This window comes from Glycine max, chromosome 8 (assembly GCF_000004515.6).
Source record: "Glycine max cultivar Williams 82 chromosome 8, Glycine_max_v4.0, whole genome shotgun sequence".
Taxonomy (NCBI): Eukaryota; Viridiplantae; Streptophyta; class Magnoliopsida; order Fabales; family Fabaceae; genus Glycine; species Glycine max.
The window spans coordinates 23656707-23677154 of record NC_038244.2 but is presented as its reverse complement, the minus strand read 5'-3'; the positions used below and the strand labels follow the sequence as shown (position 1 = coordinate 23677154).

The following is a 20448-nucleotide window of genomic DNA, read 5'->3' as shown; positions in this document are numbered from 1 at the left end:
AATATTTAATCAATCACCCTTTACACAAAAACCTTCATTAAAGGTCTTTCTTCAAAAAAAATTATCTTTAGCCTTCATTAAATTGATCAAGACCAGAATGAGAAAGAAAGATAATACCAATAGAAGATGTACACCAATTTTTATACTGGTTCATTCTCTATCTCTAGAGAAGCTAATCCAGTTATCTAATCCAACCCTAATTATATTTTCATTATGCATATAGAATTTTTACAAGCAATCTCAGTTCCTACCCTGAAAAAGAAGACTAAGGTGTCCAACCCTAGGGTCCTCTGTGGATAAGAGCCTAAGAGAAATCTATCCTTAGCCCAAACTAGAAAACTTATTCTAGCATGCCTTCAAAAATTCATACACAAACTAACAATGTGTAAACCACAGGAAAAGTAGAGTCAAAGAAATACACAACCTGATTAATCATATGCAAGATCCTTGCTTGAATGAATGAGTGCCTTCTTGAACTCAAGAGAAATGCACAACTCACTTTTCATAATATGATCTTTCATAATCAAATATTAGAAGTTAAGTCACATTGTATCTAAGCATTTTTTTCTTCTCTTCTTATCACTTACTTCAGTTCATATAGTTTCACACATTTTTTTTAACCACTTAAAGTGGGAACATAAGGTGGCTATTTATAGATAAAACAGTTATAACCTCTTGTAATCAATTAAATATACAATGTAATCGATTATTTCGAAGAAGTAATTGATTATATTATCATTTCAATCGATTGAAGTGTTCTTTCCAAAACTTGGAAAACATTCAAGAACAATGTAATTGATTAGATTCTTGATGTAATCGATTGAAGTGTTCTTGATCACTTTTGAAACACTTTTAGGAGAGAAGTAATCAATTATATCACCCAGTAATCAATTAAAGCAAAGACTCTTGAAAAATCAATCATTGTCTCATTTGAACTATTTAATCGATTATGATTACCTTGTGATCGATTAAACCGATACAAGAAACTTTTTTGCAAGCTATAAACACTTGTGTAATTGATTATGATTAGCCTGTAATCGATTAAAACAAAGAGTTTTAAACACATAAGATATTTTCTAACTTCGGAACCTTTCTTCTTACTCCTACAAGATGATGCATGATGCTCATATGAAAAGATAGAGACTAAGATGCAACACATAATACAACAATCAATACATATGTCACTTAAGAGAGTTGGGCATGAAAAAGACAAAACGTCTTCAAGCTTCAAGGCTAAGTCTCCATGTTGCTCCCCCTATCTCTAACATTCTCTTATCATTTGGTATCTAAGCTTTGGTTCTTGAAATCAGGTCTTGCAATGCTTGATTCATCCTCTTAGTCTTGAACCTTGTCATAGGACCTCCAATCCCATGTAAAGGATCATTAGCTAGGCTGGTTGCACCTCTATCAGTTGTTCATAAAAGTATAACCTATGACCCTTGAGGAGGCAATTAAAGATGAAAAGTGGATGACTGTTATGAAAAAGAAGTTGAATTCAATTGATAGGAATCACACTTAGCAACTAGTTCCATTGTTTTAATGACCTATTGCAGTAAAATGGGTTTATAAGATTAAGAGGATGCCTGATGGAACTATGGCTAAGTACAAAGCAAGGTTAGTAGCAAATGGATTTCTACAAAAGGAGGGAATTTGCACTAGTAGCTAGTTTAGAGGCAATTCGGTTAGTAACATCAATTTCTAGCTTCAAAGGGTTGTCTCTCCGCCAATTAGACGTCAAATCTGCCTTCCTAAATAGGTCATTGGATGAAGAGGTCTATGTAAACCAACCACCTAGTTTTTAAGTAAATGGAGAAGATGAAAATGTGTGTATACCTAAGAAAGCTTTGTATGGTTTTAAGAAGGCTCCTAATGCATGGAATAAGAGAATTGATCTCTTTCTAATGCAAAAAGGTTTTATAAAGTGCACAAGTGCAATATGGAGTCGATACTCGAGCATCAAAACCTTATGATATGTTCTTAGTGTGCTTGTATGTGGATGACTTGTTAATTACTAGAAGCAATGAAAGAGAGATCAATAAGTTCAAAGGGTGTATGATGGCTGAATTTGAAATGTCTAATTTAGGGGAGCTTACCTAATTATGGGGAATGGAATTCATTCCAACAAATAAAGGAATTTTCATGCACAAGAAAAGTATGCAACAAATATCTGAAGAGATTCAACATGTTAGATTGTAATCCAACATCAACTCCTATTGAAATTGGTACAAGGCATAAAGAAGGAGATGAAGATCTTGTGAACTCAACACAGTATAGGTAACTAGTTGGATCACTAAGATATCTATGTAATACCAGACCAGATTTGGTCTATGGAGTTGGCTTGATAAGCAAGTTTACAGAGAAGCTAAGTACATCTCATCAAGCAGCTAGAAAAAGAATATTGAGATATATCAAAGGAACACTTGACTTTGGCTTGTTATTTCCGAATGAGTTGCAGTGTGAAGGTGTGGAGATTGTGCGTTATATTGATTCTGATTGTTGTGAAGATAAAGATAATCGAAAGAGTATAGGTGGATACGTTTTCATTCATGAAAATGGATCAATCTCATGGAGTTCAAAGAAATATGATGTAGTTGCTTTATCCTCCTGTGAAGTTGAATATATAGTTGCATCATTTAGAGCATGCCAAGCTGCATGGTTGGAAACTCTATTGAAATAGCTCTTCCTTTAAAGTAGCTAGATGATAGAAACATGAAAATGGACCACTTCTTCCTCACTTGTTTTGGAACATGTTTAACTATATTGGAAACTGAAAGTAGCCCTGCCTTTAAAGATGAGGATTGACAACAAATCCACAATTAATTTGGTAAAGTATCCAATTGTTCTTGGAAGAAGTAAGCACATTGAGACTTAATTTCATTTCTTGAGGGATCAAGTAAACAAGGGGAATTTGGAGCTGGAATACTGCAATATTGAAGGTCAGATCACATATATATTTACCGAACAATTAAAGGTTATTAGATTTCACAACTTGAGAGACAAATTGGGTGTTATGTCTTTGAGAAAATTTGAATTAAGAGGTGTGTTGTGAGTAATTTAGTTTTTCTATAGTTAGTAGGTTTGCTACAGCCCAACTGTTTAGTTAGAGTTAGTTGAACTTGAGCCAATTGTATAAAATTTATGTGTATACTTGTGGAGTGTGTGTGATTAATAATTGTTTTCTACTTTTACTTCTTCTGTATTCTTCTCTAAACTTTCTACTGTGAATGTGCGTGAGAGAGAGATAGAGTGTTCTTGCACTAATAATAGTGACATTGTGAGGAATTTATAAATCAAACAAGTAGTGCAAATTTTCGGGTCCATTTATTTTGAATTTTTTTGTTTTCATTTTTATAAAAATAGAAAGGTGTAGTAAAAATATATTTAATTGGATTTTGTATAATATTTTTTAAACAATGTTCTAAAAAATAAGTCAAAATTGATTTTCTTTTTACAATTTTAAACCACCATTTATATATAAATGACACAATTTTATATTCTTAGTGTGTGTGTGTGTGTGTGTGTGTGTGTATATATATATATATATATATATATATATTCTCCATGAAATTATATAATATTCTATCTTTGAATTTTTTTTCATTATATTCTACCTCTTTTTTTCTTCTTCTTCTAATCCTTTAAATTTGACTTTTGAATCAACCTACGTACATTTGCCTCTACAATTCACATCATTTCTACACTTGCAATGCATTTCAATGCTAAAAATATTAATTCTATGTTTTCAATCTATTTTTGTATGTTTTTGGTGTAACTAAGATATTTGGAGTTTTTCTTTGATATTCAATTAATTTTTGTCCAAGTTGGTCTATTTTGAATAAAATAATGTCTTCATATTGAAATTTTAGGAGATCCTTATAAAATACCAATAACCACCAGGAACACGGTACATTATCAACAAGAGTTTTAGAAATATCTAGATCCATAATGATTGACCAAACAAACGTAGCGGAATCTGGAGAATAATCACGAACAATTGGTTTAATGACCTTCCTCAACCAAATCTCCTTATTCCTTGTGGGACCTTCGTTTTCTCTTCAGATGGAGAGATGAGAAAATTGTTTTTGATTAGGTATCTTAGGGACCATAAATGTGCCTCATGTTTTAAACCTATTAGGGTTCCCATTATCCCCTCATGGACCAAATTGGTTTTCACTCATTAAGCTCATATCAATTTTCTATTGATAGTCTAATAGGATTACCAAATTAGATCACTTATATTGAGCCCATAAAAAAATGTAAATAACTAATATAAATGTTATAATATAATATGTAACCCACATTAATTAATTAATTAGGAATTATAAAATTCCTAACAATCTCTCACTTGGGCTTCATATTAACTTTAGCCATTTATACTACAAAAGTATTTAGGCATACAATCATATGCTATTTACTTTTAGACTTCCTTTAAACAATCTGGTCCATCTTATATAACAAGAATCACTGTGGTTTTCATCACAATCTAACGTGACTAAGCCACAATGATCATCATTGTCACTTATACTTGATGACATAGATCAAATATGGATAAGTGACATGAAAATAACATGTAATGTCATCTTATTCATGTTCATTTCCAACTAGTTCAAACTTTATTCTATATAGAGATCAATCCAAGCATAACATAAATATTGCAAACAAAACAAGCTTAGAATGAAATGATAAACTTCAACTTTATTTCTGTAGAAAATCCAAACAATACAAATATATGAAAAACATAGGATATAGAACTCAAATGTGACTCCCACTAAACTAAGGTACTATTAGGAATTACACCTATATGAACAGTGTGCTCATGAAAAACTATAGGTACCAAACCTTTAGTAAGTGGGTCAACTAGCATGGAATTAGTCCCTATGTGTTTTATGAAAATCTGTCTATTTTGAACTCTTTCCTTAACAACCAGAAACTTGATGTCAATGAATTTTGACTTGGTTGTACTCTTATTGTTGTTGGAGTATTGAACTGCTGATTCATTATCACAATAAATCCTTACTGGTCTTTCAATTCCATCGACCACATGCAAAGCAGTGACAAAATTTCTCAGCCATATCCCATGGTTGGATGCCTCAAAACAAGTAATGAACTCTACGACCATAGTTGAAGAAGCTACAAGGGTCTGTTTATCAAACTTCCAAGAGATAGCTCCTCCAGCCAACATAAATATGTATCCAGATGTGGAGCGTTTGCTGTCTTAACATCCAGCAAAATCAGAGTCTGAGTACCCAATGATCTCCAAATTCTCATACTCCTTATAAGTAAGCATGTATCTTTTTGTTCTCTTCAAGTAACGCATCACACATTTTGCTGCTTTCCAATGCTGCATTCTAGGATTACTCAAATATCTACCCAGGACTCCTACCACAAATGCTATATCAGGACGAGTGAAAACTTAAGCATACATTTGACTTTCTGCTGTTGACACATAAGGAGTCTTTTGCATCTCTTTTTTTTCAAGGTCATTATTAGGGCATTGTTTGAGACTAAATTTGTCTCCTTTGGCATTTAAGGTATCTCTTGGTTTACTATCTCTCATGCAAATTTATCTAGGACCTTATCGATATAACTCTCTTGTGACAACCTTAGGATTCCTTGAGAGTGATCTCTTAGTATCTTAATACCTAACACAAAAGAGGCTTCACAAAGATATTTCATTTCAAAAAATTTCGCCAGAAATTTTTTTGTCTCTTGTAAGAAGCATATATCACTGCTAGCAAGCAGGATATCATTGACATATAATACCAAGAATAAGTATTTATTCCCACTAAACTTGTGATATACACAATCATCAACTACATTTGCCTCAAAACCATACTAGGTAATGACTTGATGGAACTTGTAATACCATTGACAGGAAGCATGTTTCAGACCATAGATGGATTTATTTAGTTTGCAAACCATAGACTTTGAGTCACCTAATACAAAGTTTTCTGGTTGCACCATATAAATCATTTGTTCAATATCACCATTTAGAAATGCAGTCTTAACATCCATCTAATGTAGCTCTAAATCATAATGAGCTATCAGTGCCATTATTGTTCTAAAAGAATCCTTTGAAGATACTGGAGAAAAGGTTTCTTTATAGTCAATGGCTTCTTCTTGAGTAAAACCTTTAGCAACTAGACGAGCCTTGTATCTCTTGACATTGCCCTTTGAATCCCTTTTGGTTTTAAATATCCATTTACAACCAATAGGTTTCATACCTTTAGGCAATTCAACAAGATTCCAAATGTCATTGTCTTGAATAGATTTCATCTCATCCTTCATGGCATCGATCCAATTTTGAGAGTTAGAACTACGCATAGCATGGCAGAAGTTGATTGGATCATCCTCTATTAAACCAATGTCATCCTCATGTTCTTGGAGAAAGATAATATAATCATTTGGGATTGAACTTCTCCTCTCTCTAACAAATCTCCTTAATGGCACTTCTTGAGGTTGTTGTATAGGTATTTGAGGGAGAACCTCATTGTTGTCTTGTTCTTGAACAATGTCGTCAGAAATAATTTAAACATTGTTTTCTATTACTCTTGAACAGTAATAGGTATAAGGACTTGAGCAATGTCAATAATAGGTTCTTTCTCAAAGAAAACATTCATTATGTTCTCTTCCTTCCCAAACTCAATTTCCTCAAGAAATCTCGCATTTCCCGTTTCAAAAAAAGGATCTTAAAGTGGGAGCATAAAACTTATAGCCCTAAGAGCGTTCAGCATAGCCAACAAAATAGCAGCTTATTGTTCTTGAATCCAGCTTTCTTTCATGCGGCCTATAAGGTCATGCCTTAGCCGAACAACCCCAAATAAGCAAGTGTTTAATGCTTGGCCTTTTGCCAATCCAAAGTTCATAAGGGGTTTGGTTAACTGCTTTACTTAGCACCCTATTAAGGATGTAAGTTGTGGTCCTCAAGGCTTTTTCCCAATGCAACTCTGGCAAAGAAGAATGACTAACCATACTTCTTGCCATATCCTTAAGAGTTCGATTTCGTTGTTCTGCTACACCATTCATGCTAGGTTTGCCTGACATAGTGTATTACAGAACAATTCCACATTATTTGAGAAAAATCGCAAAAGGTCTTGGACATTGTTCTCCCGATCCATCATATCTACCATAGTGCTCACCACCACGGTTAGATTTGACAACCTTAATTTTCTTTCCAAGTTGAAGTTCAACTTTAGCCTTGAAACTCTTAAAAACATCTAGGGGTTGGAACTTCTCATGTATCAACTATAGGTAACTGTATCTAGAGTAGTTATCTATGAACGAGATAAAATATTGTTGTCCATTCCAATAAGGTGTTGGAAAAGGACCACAAATATCCGTATGCACTACTTCCAAGATGTCTTTAGCTATTTCGGTACCTAATTCCCTCGTGTTGGTTCATTTTCCCTTTATGCATTCAACCCAGACTTCAAAGTATCATAAATCTAAAGGTTCAAGAATTTCATCCGACACAAGTCTCTGAATTCTCTGTTTGGAGATATGACCTAAGGGTTTGTGCCATAAGGTGGTTGAATTCTCATTTAATTTTCATTTTGTACGATGTGACTTTGTTTGCAATATTTCATCATAGGAACAAATAACATCTAACATGTATAGATTATTACTTAAAGAACCAGAACCAATCAAATTTGAATTTTGGTAGAGACTACTAACTTTATTATTTCCAAATGGACAAGAAAAATCAAATTTGTTCAAATTAGAAATTGAAATCAAATTCTCTCTAGAAGATGGTACCACAAAAGTATCAAATAAATCCAAATAAAATCCAATTTTCAACTATAATATAAAAGTTCTTATAGCTTCCACCGCAACCCTTCTTCGTCGCCCTCAAATATGGATCTTTCATCATCACTTGACAGTCGACAGTCGACTCCACAGGCAACCTTTCATGGTTATACTAATGTGAGTGGCCGCGTCAGAATCCACCCACCAAGTATCTTTACGTATAAAAGCCAAATTAACTTCAGAACAAACAAGAACACAGAAGACTTACCTTTCTTTACACACCATGCAACGTACCTTGGAAACTCTTTCTTCATGTGTCCAGGCTTCTTGTAGAAGTAGCAAGTAAATCCTTCATCTTTCTTTTATTTTTTTTTTTGTTGAGAAGACCCTTCTACAACACCCTTAATTTTCTTTGTTTTCTTATTTTGAAATCTTAAATGAGCACTTTCATATCTGTCTTCCTACAACCTCTCTTCCTTTTGCACACAATGAAATATAAGCTCGTTAAGGGACCATTTGTCCTTCTGAGTGTTATAGCTCACTTTGAATTTCCCAGAAGTGAGATCAAAACTAAATGCACGAACAGGTCTTCACCAAGCTCTAGTTTAGGTACATTCAGTTTTGATGCCAAGTTAGACATTTCCATTATGTACTCCATTATATTACTTTTGTCCTTATACTTCATGGAGATGAGTTTAGCCAAAAGGTTACTCATCTCCGCCTTCTCATTTTTGATAAAATATTGTTCAATTTCCTCAAGAAATTTCTTTGCATTTTCACCTTCAGAAATAGAACCCCGGAACGCTTCTCAAATAAAGCCTTTATGATCATAATACACAGTCTCATTTCTCAATTTTTGCCTCGTTAGAGGTTTCCAAAGTGGAAGTGGGTAGTTCCATTCTCGGTGCCAAATCCAAATCGATACTGCCAAGAACAATTTTCCAGACCTTAAAATTTGTCCCATTATTAATAACATGATAAAAAAAAACAAGTCATGTAAGATATATATAACAAGACGTGTAAACATTTTTGCAGAATAGACCCATCACAATATACTAGCACAACATTAATTCCTAGTCTTTGGAGAGAGAAATTAATTTGTAATTGGTACTCTCAACACAATGATAAAAAATTGACAATAAATTCTGTCAAATAATAGTCTTTTTTGGACCAACTATTGTTCACATGAAAATACCTTATAATTATCACACATTTATCATCACATGTACAATATTATTTGGCCAAATTGCATCTTTCTTTGGGCTGAACACAATTCGCATAAATAATTTCATACTAATATCTATCTAATTTTAATCAAATCAATTTTCACAATAAGGATTACTTTGACAATATATTGTGCCGATTAATTTAATTAAAAAAAACTAGATATGCAAAAAAAAAAAAGGATACGTTACTGCTAAATTTACACCCAATCATGGTAACAAAAATATAAAACATTAATTACGATAAGAAAATATCATATCCTTAAATTATATTTAATGTTATCATTGATTCATACTGAAAATACAACAAGTAAATATCACATCCGTAGATAACACTATCACACATTCATGAAATGAATTAAAAAAGATAATTAAATCATGTATTAATTCCTAAAATAAATCTTTAAAAGATATTGTATAAATAAAAAAATTTCTTTAGTACAAATTCATGTTTGTGCAGTGCACCCTAAAGACCAGAGACCAAAGAAACTTCACTTCACCTTCAACTTTGATTTGGTCCCACGTTAGAAAACCATAGTTATGAAATATTAATTATTTAACACCTCGTGTGACTTGAATCCAAACATAAAGACAAAAAAGTGTAAAAAAAAAAGTGCACTAAAAAGTTTATAGGTGTCACATATGAGTGGAAGAAAAAGTTTGAAGTCTGGAAACTCTGGATCAAGGAGAAAAATAAAACATACAAGTTATGGGTTACGGGTTGCCCAAACAATTGGCATATATTTATCCCAAATAAAATCCCAAAACAAAATTAGGGTTCACGTAACAAAGCAACATAAGTATAATACAAACCAAACAACTTTAATTCCCAATAATCTAATAATAATGGTGGATATGATATCACTTGTTGGAATTTTAAGGGATTCATATAAAATATCAATAACAACTAGGAACACATTACATTAGTTATCGAGAAGAGTTTTAAGAATACCTGAATCCATAATGATTGATTAAACAAACACAACGGAATCTGGAAAGCAATCATGAACAATTGATTTAATGATCTTTCTCAATCAAATCTCCTTATTTCCTGCAACATATAAATTGCATTATTGCAAAGTTTGTTAGCTAAAGCCACGACAACTTAAAGTAAACATGGAATGAGACTTTTTTCTTTGTTGTTCGACAACCTCTAGAAGATCATATGATTCTTCTAATAGAAGTTCACAAAAAAGGAAGCAATGCGCTGAATTTAAGAAACAAAAAAAAAACAATAAACATGTTTTCTAAATTATAAAACAAATGGAAATGAAAATGATCTCAGCAAAAAAAGGAAATGAATTTTTTTTTAAAAAAAATGAAACAAAACATAAAAGTGTTCTCAATTAAAACGGACCTTCATTTCCACCCTAACCAATTTTAACTAGAGCAAAATTGATTTACAAAACAAACAAAAACACATGATCATTTTGTTATGTAATTTTCCCAACAAACAAGCAGTTACTTTTCAAAAGAGAAATAATCAGTTTATTAAAATTTTCTAAAGAATTATTAAAAATATTTATTAAGTATAAGTAAAAAAATATTAATAATTAAAGTTAATGTAAAAGACTATATTTATATTATATAAAAGAAATTATCTCACATTTTTACTAAACAAACTCAAACATCTTGTCACGTGAATTTTTATTTTAGTATTTGTCAAGAGTTAACATACTTTTTTGTCTGGATCGCGGATTACGAGTGTCCTTTAATCTATCGCATCAAAGATTAATTTTGTGGAGATTCATAACTATCATTGGTCCAAGAAAATTTTACATACGATGAGAATCAAATACAGATTCTCCTACTAATTAAATTGATCGTTCTTATACATGTGAATATAATAAGTCTTTACAATTGCATCAATCCTTTGGAATTGGAGTTATAACGCATTTAATTGTACTGTTAAATTTTCAAGTTTTTTTTACAAAAATTAAATTTTTAAGTTTGTTGAATTTAATATATTTTCATCTTAAATACTTCTTGAAATTCATCTTTTTTTTTCATCATAACTCATATTTATTAACTTTGTTTCTCTTTCTACCTTTTTCTTCTCTATCAACATTTTTTTAAATGAAAAATGTCTCATTATTTCAACACCAACTTGTTCCTCAATACAATGTGGGATAGTATCAAAGAAGCAAAGGCCAGCATGGCAAATAGCCACCCTAGATAAACTATTAACTAGGGCGATTAGATTTTCTTTCCTAGGAATAAAGCACACTTTAACGTGAGGAAGTGCTTATAAAAGGTGTCTACATTGAACAATATAATACCAAATTCAGAGAAGTATGGCCTACTGCCATAGAGGTTGTTCACACATTGATTATCTCAATTGTCTCAATCACAACATGCTCAATATTCAGATTCTGAAGCCATGTGATTGTTGCTTTGAGAGCCAATGTGTTATGAATGAAAACACAGAGCATGATGCAACAAAGCTTGAGACAAAAGCAAAAGAAGAAAAAGAACACAGAAGGACAAAAAGGGCAATTAGTAAACCATGGTACCTTGAGGATTATGCAACCAAATGACGCTGAGCTGACAATACTCTTCTAGAAGCAGAATCTAGGAATTCTTCTGTGCCATTAGAGGTTGTCTCCATGATTAGCGCAATGTTTATTTTCCTCCAAGGCATATAATGCCAAATTCTATTAGAATATGAATCTAGAATGTGCACTGGAATATCTATATATATGAGGCTATGTAATTCTAATAGAGGCAATAAAAAAATAGCTTTATCCTTACCTTCTTCTCTACTCTGGAGGTCCTAGGCCATAAATCCTAGGTTAGCTCTGTAGTCTACAACAACTTGGTGCTTTCATTGACTCTCAAGGCTGAATCCATGTGTTCTAAATCAAACCTAGAGCGCCTAGAGGAAGCAATGGCCAAACTAGCCTGAAACCACATCAATACCAATGAAAAGCTTGATGCCTTGATCCTTCATATCGAGAACCTCGAAAACAAAGTCCATCACACCCACACCCCATCTTCGTCCTCAGTCACACCTACACCAAACATAACCATCAATAACCCTCCTCGAATGAAGTTGGATGTCCCTAGATTTGATGGTTCAGACCCTTCGGGCTGGGTATTAAAAATACTCAGTTCTTTGAATACCACTCAACCCCAGAATCTGACAGACTTACTATTGCCTCCTTCTATATGGAAGGACCGGCCTTGACATGGTTCCAGTGGATGATGAGGAACCATCAATTAACCACCTGGTCTAGCTTTCTTCAAGCCATTGAAACTCGTTTTTCCCATTCACCATATGAAGACCCTACTGGTCTTTTGTGCAAACTCACACAGCAGGGTTCAACAAAAGATTACCTCCATCAATTTGAAGCTTTAGCCAATAGAATCGTCGGATTCCCACCCTCCTTTCTCCTGAGCTGTTTCGTCTCCGAGCTCGACCTAGAGATTCACCGGGAAGTCCAGGATATGCAACCATTCACTCTTGTGCATGCCGCCGAGCTTGCATGCCTTCAGGAGAAAAAACTCTTTGAATCTCGCATGCAACCTCGCCCTCGCCCACCAATTTTCCTCCACCATTACCTGCTCTCGTTCCTACACCTAAACCCACTCTACCCCTTTTACCTTCACTAGCCAAGCCCCCACCCATTCTCCTCAAATGCCTTACCCCTGAGGACCACAGTGACAATCCCACAAGCCCTAATATAGCCCCTCTTTTACCTAATGTTGATGACTCGACCCAACCTAAAACCTAACTTAACTCACCACTTACCCAAAATCCACCCGACCCACCTCAGGCCCAAATTAGCCTCCACGCTCTAGCAGGCCACACAGCCCCAAAAACCTTACGCATGGTGGGTCGGATCTCTCATCGGAATGTCATGCTTTTGGTGGATGGCGGTAGCACGCATAATTTCGTGCAAGAATGCTTGGTGAAATCCTTGAATCTTCAAGCTGAATCAACTCCTACCCTGCGCGTCATGGTCGGAAACAGAAATGAAGTGGAATGTTGCTTCCTTTGTCGCGATGTTAACCTGCTGGTACAGGGTCACACCTTCAAGGTGGACCTCCATTCCTTTGTGCGGCGCCGACATTGTGCTTGGCGTTCAGTGGCTCAAAGCACTCAGACCAGTGTTGATTGATTATAATGACTTAAGCATGAAGTTCGTTTTTAATGGCACCTTAATTGAACTCAAAGGCAATTCTGACAATGCATTGCTCGAACTCACTCCTCCTCAACTCCGGAGACTGAACCAAACCCACAGCGCGAGTGAATATTTTCACATTCGACTTTGTTCTTCAGCGTCTCCTTCCTTACCCACTCACCCTGCCATCCTTACCTTGAACCATCAATTTTCCTCCCTTTTTCAGACACCAACTGCTCTACCCCCATCCTGCACCACCAACCACTCAATACACCTTTCACCTCACTCATCTCCGATCAATGTCCATCCTTACAGGTACCCTCATTTCCAAAAACAAGAAATTGAGTCTCAGGTCTCGTGCATGCTTCAACATGGCATTATCCGCCCAAGCACCAGCCCTTTTTCATCATCGGTCCTCTTAGTCAAGAAGCGCAACGACACCTGGAGATTTTGTGTGGACTACAGAGCTCTCAATGTGATCACCATCAAGGATCACTTTCCGATTTCGATGGTAGATGAGCTGCTCGATGAACTCGGCGGAGCACGGTGGCTTTTGAAATTGGATTTACTGCAAGGGTATCACTAGATTCTCATGACTTCGGCGGATGTGAGCAAAACTGCATTCAGGACTCATCACGACCATTATGAATTCCTCGTTATGCCTTTTGGCCTATGCAACACACCTTCTTCATTCTAGGCAATGATGAATACTACTTTTGTCCCATATTTGCGTAAATTTATCATCGTCTTTTTTGATGATATCTTAATTTATAGCAAATCCTTCTCTGACCACCTCGAACATTTGAAAATAGCCTTCCGAACCCTGCGTGATCATAGCTTTTTCCTCAAATTATCCAAATGTTCCCTTGCCACTCAACAAGTGGAATATTTGGGTCACTTTGTGTTAGAGAGAGGAGTGGAACCTGTTCTTGCCAAGGTCGAAGCTGTCCTTCAATGGTCGCCACCAACATCAGTCAGAGTATTGTGTGGTTTTTTGGGCCTTTTAGGATTCTACAGTCACTTCATCCAAGGGTATGCCACTTTGGCGACGCCACTCACCGCCTTGTTGGCAAAAGATTCATTTCACTAGTCACTCATTGCCAAGCAAGCTTTTCTCCGGCTAAAAGAGGCCCTATGTAAAGCCCCAGTCTTGCGGCTACCGGATTTTTCCCTGCCCTTTGTAGTCGAGACTGACGCCTCTGGAATTGGTATAGGGGCGATATTATCCTAGCAACATCACCCCATAGCTTATTTTAGCAAACCATTCTGCCCAAAGTTGCTTCGTGCTTCCACCTATGTCCGCGAACTAGCGGCGATCACGAAGGCAATAAAAAAATGGCACCAGTACCTCCTGGGCCACCATTTCATGATCCTTACAGACCATAGAAGTCTTAAGGAACTCATGGCACAAGCAATCCAAACTCCAGAGCAGCAGACATACCTTGCACGCTTAATGGGTTATGACTATACGATTCAATATTGTGCTAGCAAGTCAAACCTGGCTGCAGACGCCTTTTCTCGGCGATCGGAGATTCCTTCCGGCACCCTTTTGATACTAACAGTTCCAAATTGTATGTTTTTGCAGGAATTGAAGGCAGAGCTATCAAACAATCCCAAATTCCAGAAGTACCATCAACAGATAATTGCTGAGCCTCATAATCATCCTGAATGTATGCTCCGACAGGATTTGATTTTGAAGAAATGGCACATTTGGTTACCACAGGGAGCCTCGTCCATCCCCACTATCCTTGCAGAATACCACTCAACACCCACCGGCAGGCACACAGGGGTCATGAAGACTCTAGCACGGATTCGAGAAAACTTCACCTAGTCAAATATGAAGCACAATGTTCACAAACACGTTGCTCACTGCACCTCATGTCAACAGACAAAGTATTGTCATCGACGCTCTTCGGGATTACTATGCCCCTTGCCTATTCCGGCACAGCCATGGGAAGACCTCTCCCTCGACTTTATTATGGGATTGTCGAACTTTTGAGGTCATTCCACCATCCTAGTAGTGGTAGACCGGTTTTCGAAAGGAGTTCATTTGGGCATGTTGCTAGCATAATACTCCGCTTCAGGCATGGCAAGGCTATTCATGGACATCGTCGACAAAATCCACGACATGCCTCGGAGCTTGGTCTCCGACAAGGACCCCCTCTTTGTGAGCTGTTTCTGGCAGGAATTGTTCAAGTTCAGTGGAACGTGTTGGACCTTGTGGCCTCAATAATCTTAAGAGGGATAGGCTTACAGTCTCTTAACCAATCTCATCGAATAAGAAGAATGGAAGAAGAAATCTCTCTTCAAGAGAAGAATATTACAATGAAGATCATGTAAGAATCCTTATAGATTTTGTAAGTGTTTGGTCAAGGATTTCTTTTGAGAGAGCATTTGACAATGAAGTTCTTTTGGAATCTCTCTCATTGTCTTTTGAGAGGATAAGACATTTTTTCCAAGCAAAACTCTCTCTCATTTCGTCCCAAGTCACACATATATATAGGCCTTTGATGGTCATTCAAAATCCAAATGATAAGATGTGACTGTTGGTGATATTCCTTGAAAATCCTCTCTGGTAATCGATTACAAAATTAGTGTAATCGATTACACATTTATTTTTCTTGAACAGTTGTGACTCTTCATTTAAAATTTGAATTTCCAACGTTCAGAGTCTTTGGTAATCGATTACATATGATGTGTAATCGATTACACACTTTCATGTGCCTTGGTAATCGATTACATGTATTGGTAATCGATTACATGTGCCTTGGATGACTTGAAATCTTTTCATTTTGAGGCAAGGCTTGATCTTGAAGAAATCTTGAATCAAGACTTTGTTTGTTGAAACAATCTTGTATTAATCTTGAAGCAAAATGAGCCTTGTTTGATTCTTCTTTTGACATCATCAAAATCATGTATACATACATTCACAAAACGAAGCTCCGTATGAGCTCAGCGTACCACCCTTAGACCAACGGACAGATAGAGGTCATGAACCGTGTCATCGAACAATACCTCAGAGCCTTTGTCCATCAACGTGGGGACGATTCTTGATATGGGCAGAATGGTCGTATAATACCTCGGTGCACTCTACAACTGGAATGTCTCCATATGAGATAACTTTTGCCAAGAAACCTCCAAGTTTAATCCAGTATCTGGAGGGAACCTCGAATGTGGAAGTCATTGATGAGTGGCTTAAGCAACGAGACCAAATACTTGCTACTTTTGCAAAGAAGCTGACAAAGGCCCAACAACGAATGAAAGCATACGCAGACAAACAACGCCGTGAATTGACTTTTGAAGTAGGAGACTAGGTGTTGGTCAAATTACGGCCCCATCGGCAGACGAAAGCCATCGGAAGTAAATATTCTAAACTCGTAAAATGATTCTATGGTCCCTTTCGCATAATTCAACGAATCGGGGCAGTTGCGTACAAACTAGAATTGCCGCCAACCTCAAAGATTCACCCCGTGTTTTATTGTTGCTTACTGAAACCATTTCAGCCCACTACTACAGACCCTGTAGTGGAATTACCAGCTTTGTCAGAGGACAACCAACTCCTCACAATCTAGACACAAAATGGGAACAGACAACATCAGGAAGACAATTCTAGTCCTAGTTCAATGGATGGGAATACTCCTAGAAGACACCTCATGGGAAAAGTGGGAGAGCCTCAAAATCAATTACAACCTTGAGGACAAGGTTGTTTTGGAAGCTCAGAGGAATGTTATGAATGAAAACACAGAGCTTGAGACAAAAGCAAAAGAAGAAAAAGAACATAGAAGGACAAAAATGGTAATTAGTAAACCATGGTACCTTGAGGATTATGCAACCAAATGATGCTGAGCTGGCAATACTCTTTTAGAAGCAGAATCTAGGAATTCTTCTGTGTCGTTAGAGGTTGTCTCCATGATTAGCACAATGTTTATTTTCCTCCAAGGCATATAATGCCAAATTCTGTTAGAATATGAATCTAGAATGTGCACTGAAATATCTATATATACGAGGTTGTGTAATTCTAACAAAGGCAATAAAAAACAACTTTATCCTTACCTTCTTCTCTTCTCTGGAGGTCCTAGGCCTCAAATCCTAGGTTAGCTATGTAGTCTACAACACAATGCTTCACCATGTATATGCAATATAATTGGTTTCAAGTCTGTAAACGCGCTTACAAATTGGCCATGGTCATGTCTGATGCACACACCCATTCGGAAACTAGTATTGTCTGCAAAAAAAAAAAAATGCATCATTAATGTTGCATTTGAGGTGGTCAGCAAGAGGAGGCTGCCTCTATCAATGTTTATATACTTCAAAACAATTGTGTATTAATGTATAAATTATAAGAGTAAATATACATTTTGAAGTGAACAAAATGACACAAGAAGGAAGGTTGAGTCGTGTTGTTTACAATTTTAATTCTTTCTGAAAAGATGTTTCTTTGTTCAGAACGTAAATCCTTTCTGGGTCAGAAAAGAACTTTATCAATTTTTGGAAAATTATTGACTTAGAGTGAAACTTCAAAACTTTTGTCTGAAAACAAAAACCTTTCTTAAAAGTTCTTTTTTTTGTAAGATTCTAACTATCAGTTCTCTTCCTTAAGATCAGTGTTTAACTAGAACAAATATTAAATGAGAAGAGAAGGAAAACAAGACAACAGATATATACTAATTCACACTAAATCACAAGGCCACATCCATTTCTTACTCAAACCAGTGAGATTTCACTATCACAACTTCAATTACAACAACACAACACCTTAACTCAAGGTGTCAACAACCCAGAACATCACACAAGTCCTGAAACAACAGCTCGAGTCTTAATCAGTGACAATCCCACTGACTTAAGATACAACACGGTTGCTCCCTACAACACCAACACTTGGTTGGTTTGGAGACTTTTCTCAGTTTATAAAAAGGGTTTTCTGTGAAGACACTGCACTGACACAAATTCTTCATAAATTAGGAGGTTTCCACTCAGGAATACAATTCACACTTCTCACAAATGTTCAATAAGGCTTAAGAAGGAAGTGGGTCACTCTCATTAAAGAGGAAGAAGCAAATTAATTTTTCTCAGAGGAGGTTTTGATGATGTTTTCTTGATTCAATCAGACTGCTTCTGTTGAAAATGCAATTTAGACTTCTTTAAGAAGGTTTTCAACAAACTAGTCATTGGTGTAGGGACCCACTGTTAGTTTGTTGCAAAGTTTAAACACTGTCAGCTATGTTATGTTCTGTCAGACTATAGATCTCTTTCTGAGCTATTTCATTTTGAAGGACAGTATAATAAAGCACATATAAGAAAGTCTTTCTAATAGTTTTGTTGAGTAGAGATCAGTGTACTTGCAGCAACTTCACTTGAATATCCTTTGATGATGACTCTTGGAATTGTTTTAACTTCATTGCATGCATCACAAGTTGCTTAAGAAACGTTTTTGTAATCTCCTAAACTTTCATAAAGTGATTATGAGTACTTCAAATACTTCATTAATTCACTACTTCAGATAGCAATTTAGAAAGTACTTTAATTTGACCCTTTGTCAAGATCCTTTCTAAGACATATCTTGCTTTTAATGTATTCAGAACAAAAATTCAGACCTTCGCAGAAAAGGTCTTTTTGAAGTCTATTTCTGATGATGCTCCATTTTGATTTTGAGTCTTTTGTAATCGTCTTTACTTGAAGGTTTCTGAAGGATCTTTGCAGTTTCCTTTCTTAATCCCTTTATTTACTGTAAAGTTTTGTTTAATCAAACTTGTGCTTTATCTTAGTTTTTTCTTTTTCTTTCTGAACTTCCATTCTGCTCACATCAGAACACTGGACTTGTTTTTACTTCATTATTTGTAACTGAAATACTAATCAAACAAATAATTTCAAATATCTTTCTCCATCACCATTATAATTTGCATGATTAATGATTTATTATCATTAAAACCAAATATGTGGATTCAACACATTTACATTGGAGATATGAACTGAAGTAAAATTACCTTAATATTTAAATTAAATGGATAAAATATTAGAGTAAATTGCATTCTCTTTTCTTAACAGATATTTAAATTATATTTCCCTTTCCTCTTATTTGAAAATATACACTTTATTTTCTTTCTTAAATGAACTGATTAGTAGATTTTTTCAAGATAAAAATTATATATTTACATTAAAGTTCATTCGCATTAAAAATGTCTTTATTATTCATTGTTTGACCTTTGACTTTGAAGATGAAATGGAGATTACAGATGAGATTTTTAAGTAGATAATAAAAGTATTTAAAATTTAACTTTAGATTTTATTTAATAATAATAATAATAATAATAATAATAATAATAATAATAATAATAATATGAATTTCTCTAACTAATTCCAATAAAAAATATGATTAAACAATTCCATCTTATGTGGTCAAGTAAAATTACATTCATTTATTTAGATTCTTTTAGGGTTTGCCTAATTGACCCAAAGTGAAAATGGAGTTAAACAACCTCAATCTTCAAAATAAAATTTAGATGATTATCTTATATTTTAAATTATATTATTAATGTCATGACTATCAGATCTGATGCACCATCTTAAATTTCTCTTTCAAATCATTTATTTTTTTCATATTATTTATGTATAAAATTAAACTTTATAATTATTAATTAAAAATTAATAATTAAAATTATACTAAAATACATAAATATATATAAATGAATGATAAAATATAAATTTTAATAATATTTTTAATTAATTATAAAATTCTATATTCTTTATTGACTTTAGGTAAATAGTTTTCATTTATTTCAATTTTAGAAAAATGAATTTTATTTTTAAATTGATTGAAATATATAAAAATGAACTTTAGGTAAATAAATCTCATTTTACATATAAATGATAACAACAATCAAATTGTAAAGTCAAGTGTAAACTGAGAACTATTTAGGCAAAGTGAATAAAGAATATAGATTTTTAAAATTAATTAAAAATACTAATTATTAATATTTTATAATTTTATTATATATAATTATGTATTTTAGTATAGTTTTAATTATTAAATTTTAATTAAAAATTATAAAATTTTAATTATATATATATAAATGATATGAAATAAAATGATATAAAAGATAAATTAAAAATAATACATTAAATGTAATAATCTTAGTATTAATGATAGAATTCAAAATACAAAACATTTATTTAAATTCTATTGATATTAAAGATGAGGTTATTTAATTCTATTTAATCTTATTTTTATTTGAAGTCAATTAAATAATTTTTTTAAGCACAAAATTTCATATAATTTTATTATGTGATTTAGGATGAAATTATTTTTTATCACATTCTTACTTTAGCAGTTAGACCGCCCCTATTAATATCCATGA

General features: G+C 34.3%; 1 protein-coding gene across 1 annotated transcript in view; it reads right to left on the bottom strand.

The window, feature by feature from the left end:
• Nucleotides 1-12426, bottom strand: part of LOC102668176 (two-component response regulator ARR18-like) — a 38011-nt gene extending 25585 nt beyond the window's left edge. The window contains exon 1 of the mRNA XM_006586408.2: nt 12306-12426. Coding sequence (XP_006586471.2) covers nt 12306-12426 — 121 coding nt within the window. The remainder of the gene's footprint in view (nt 1-12305) is intronic.
• Between the last annotated feature and the right edge of the window lie 8022 nt (nt 12427-20448).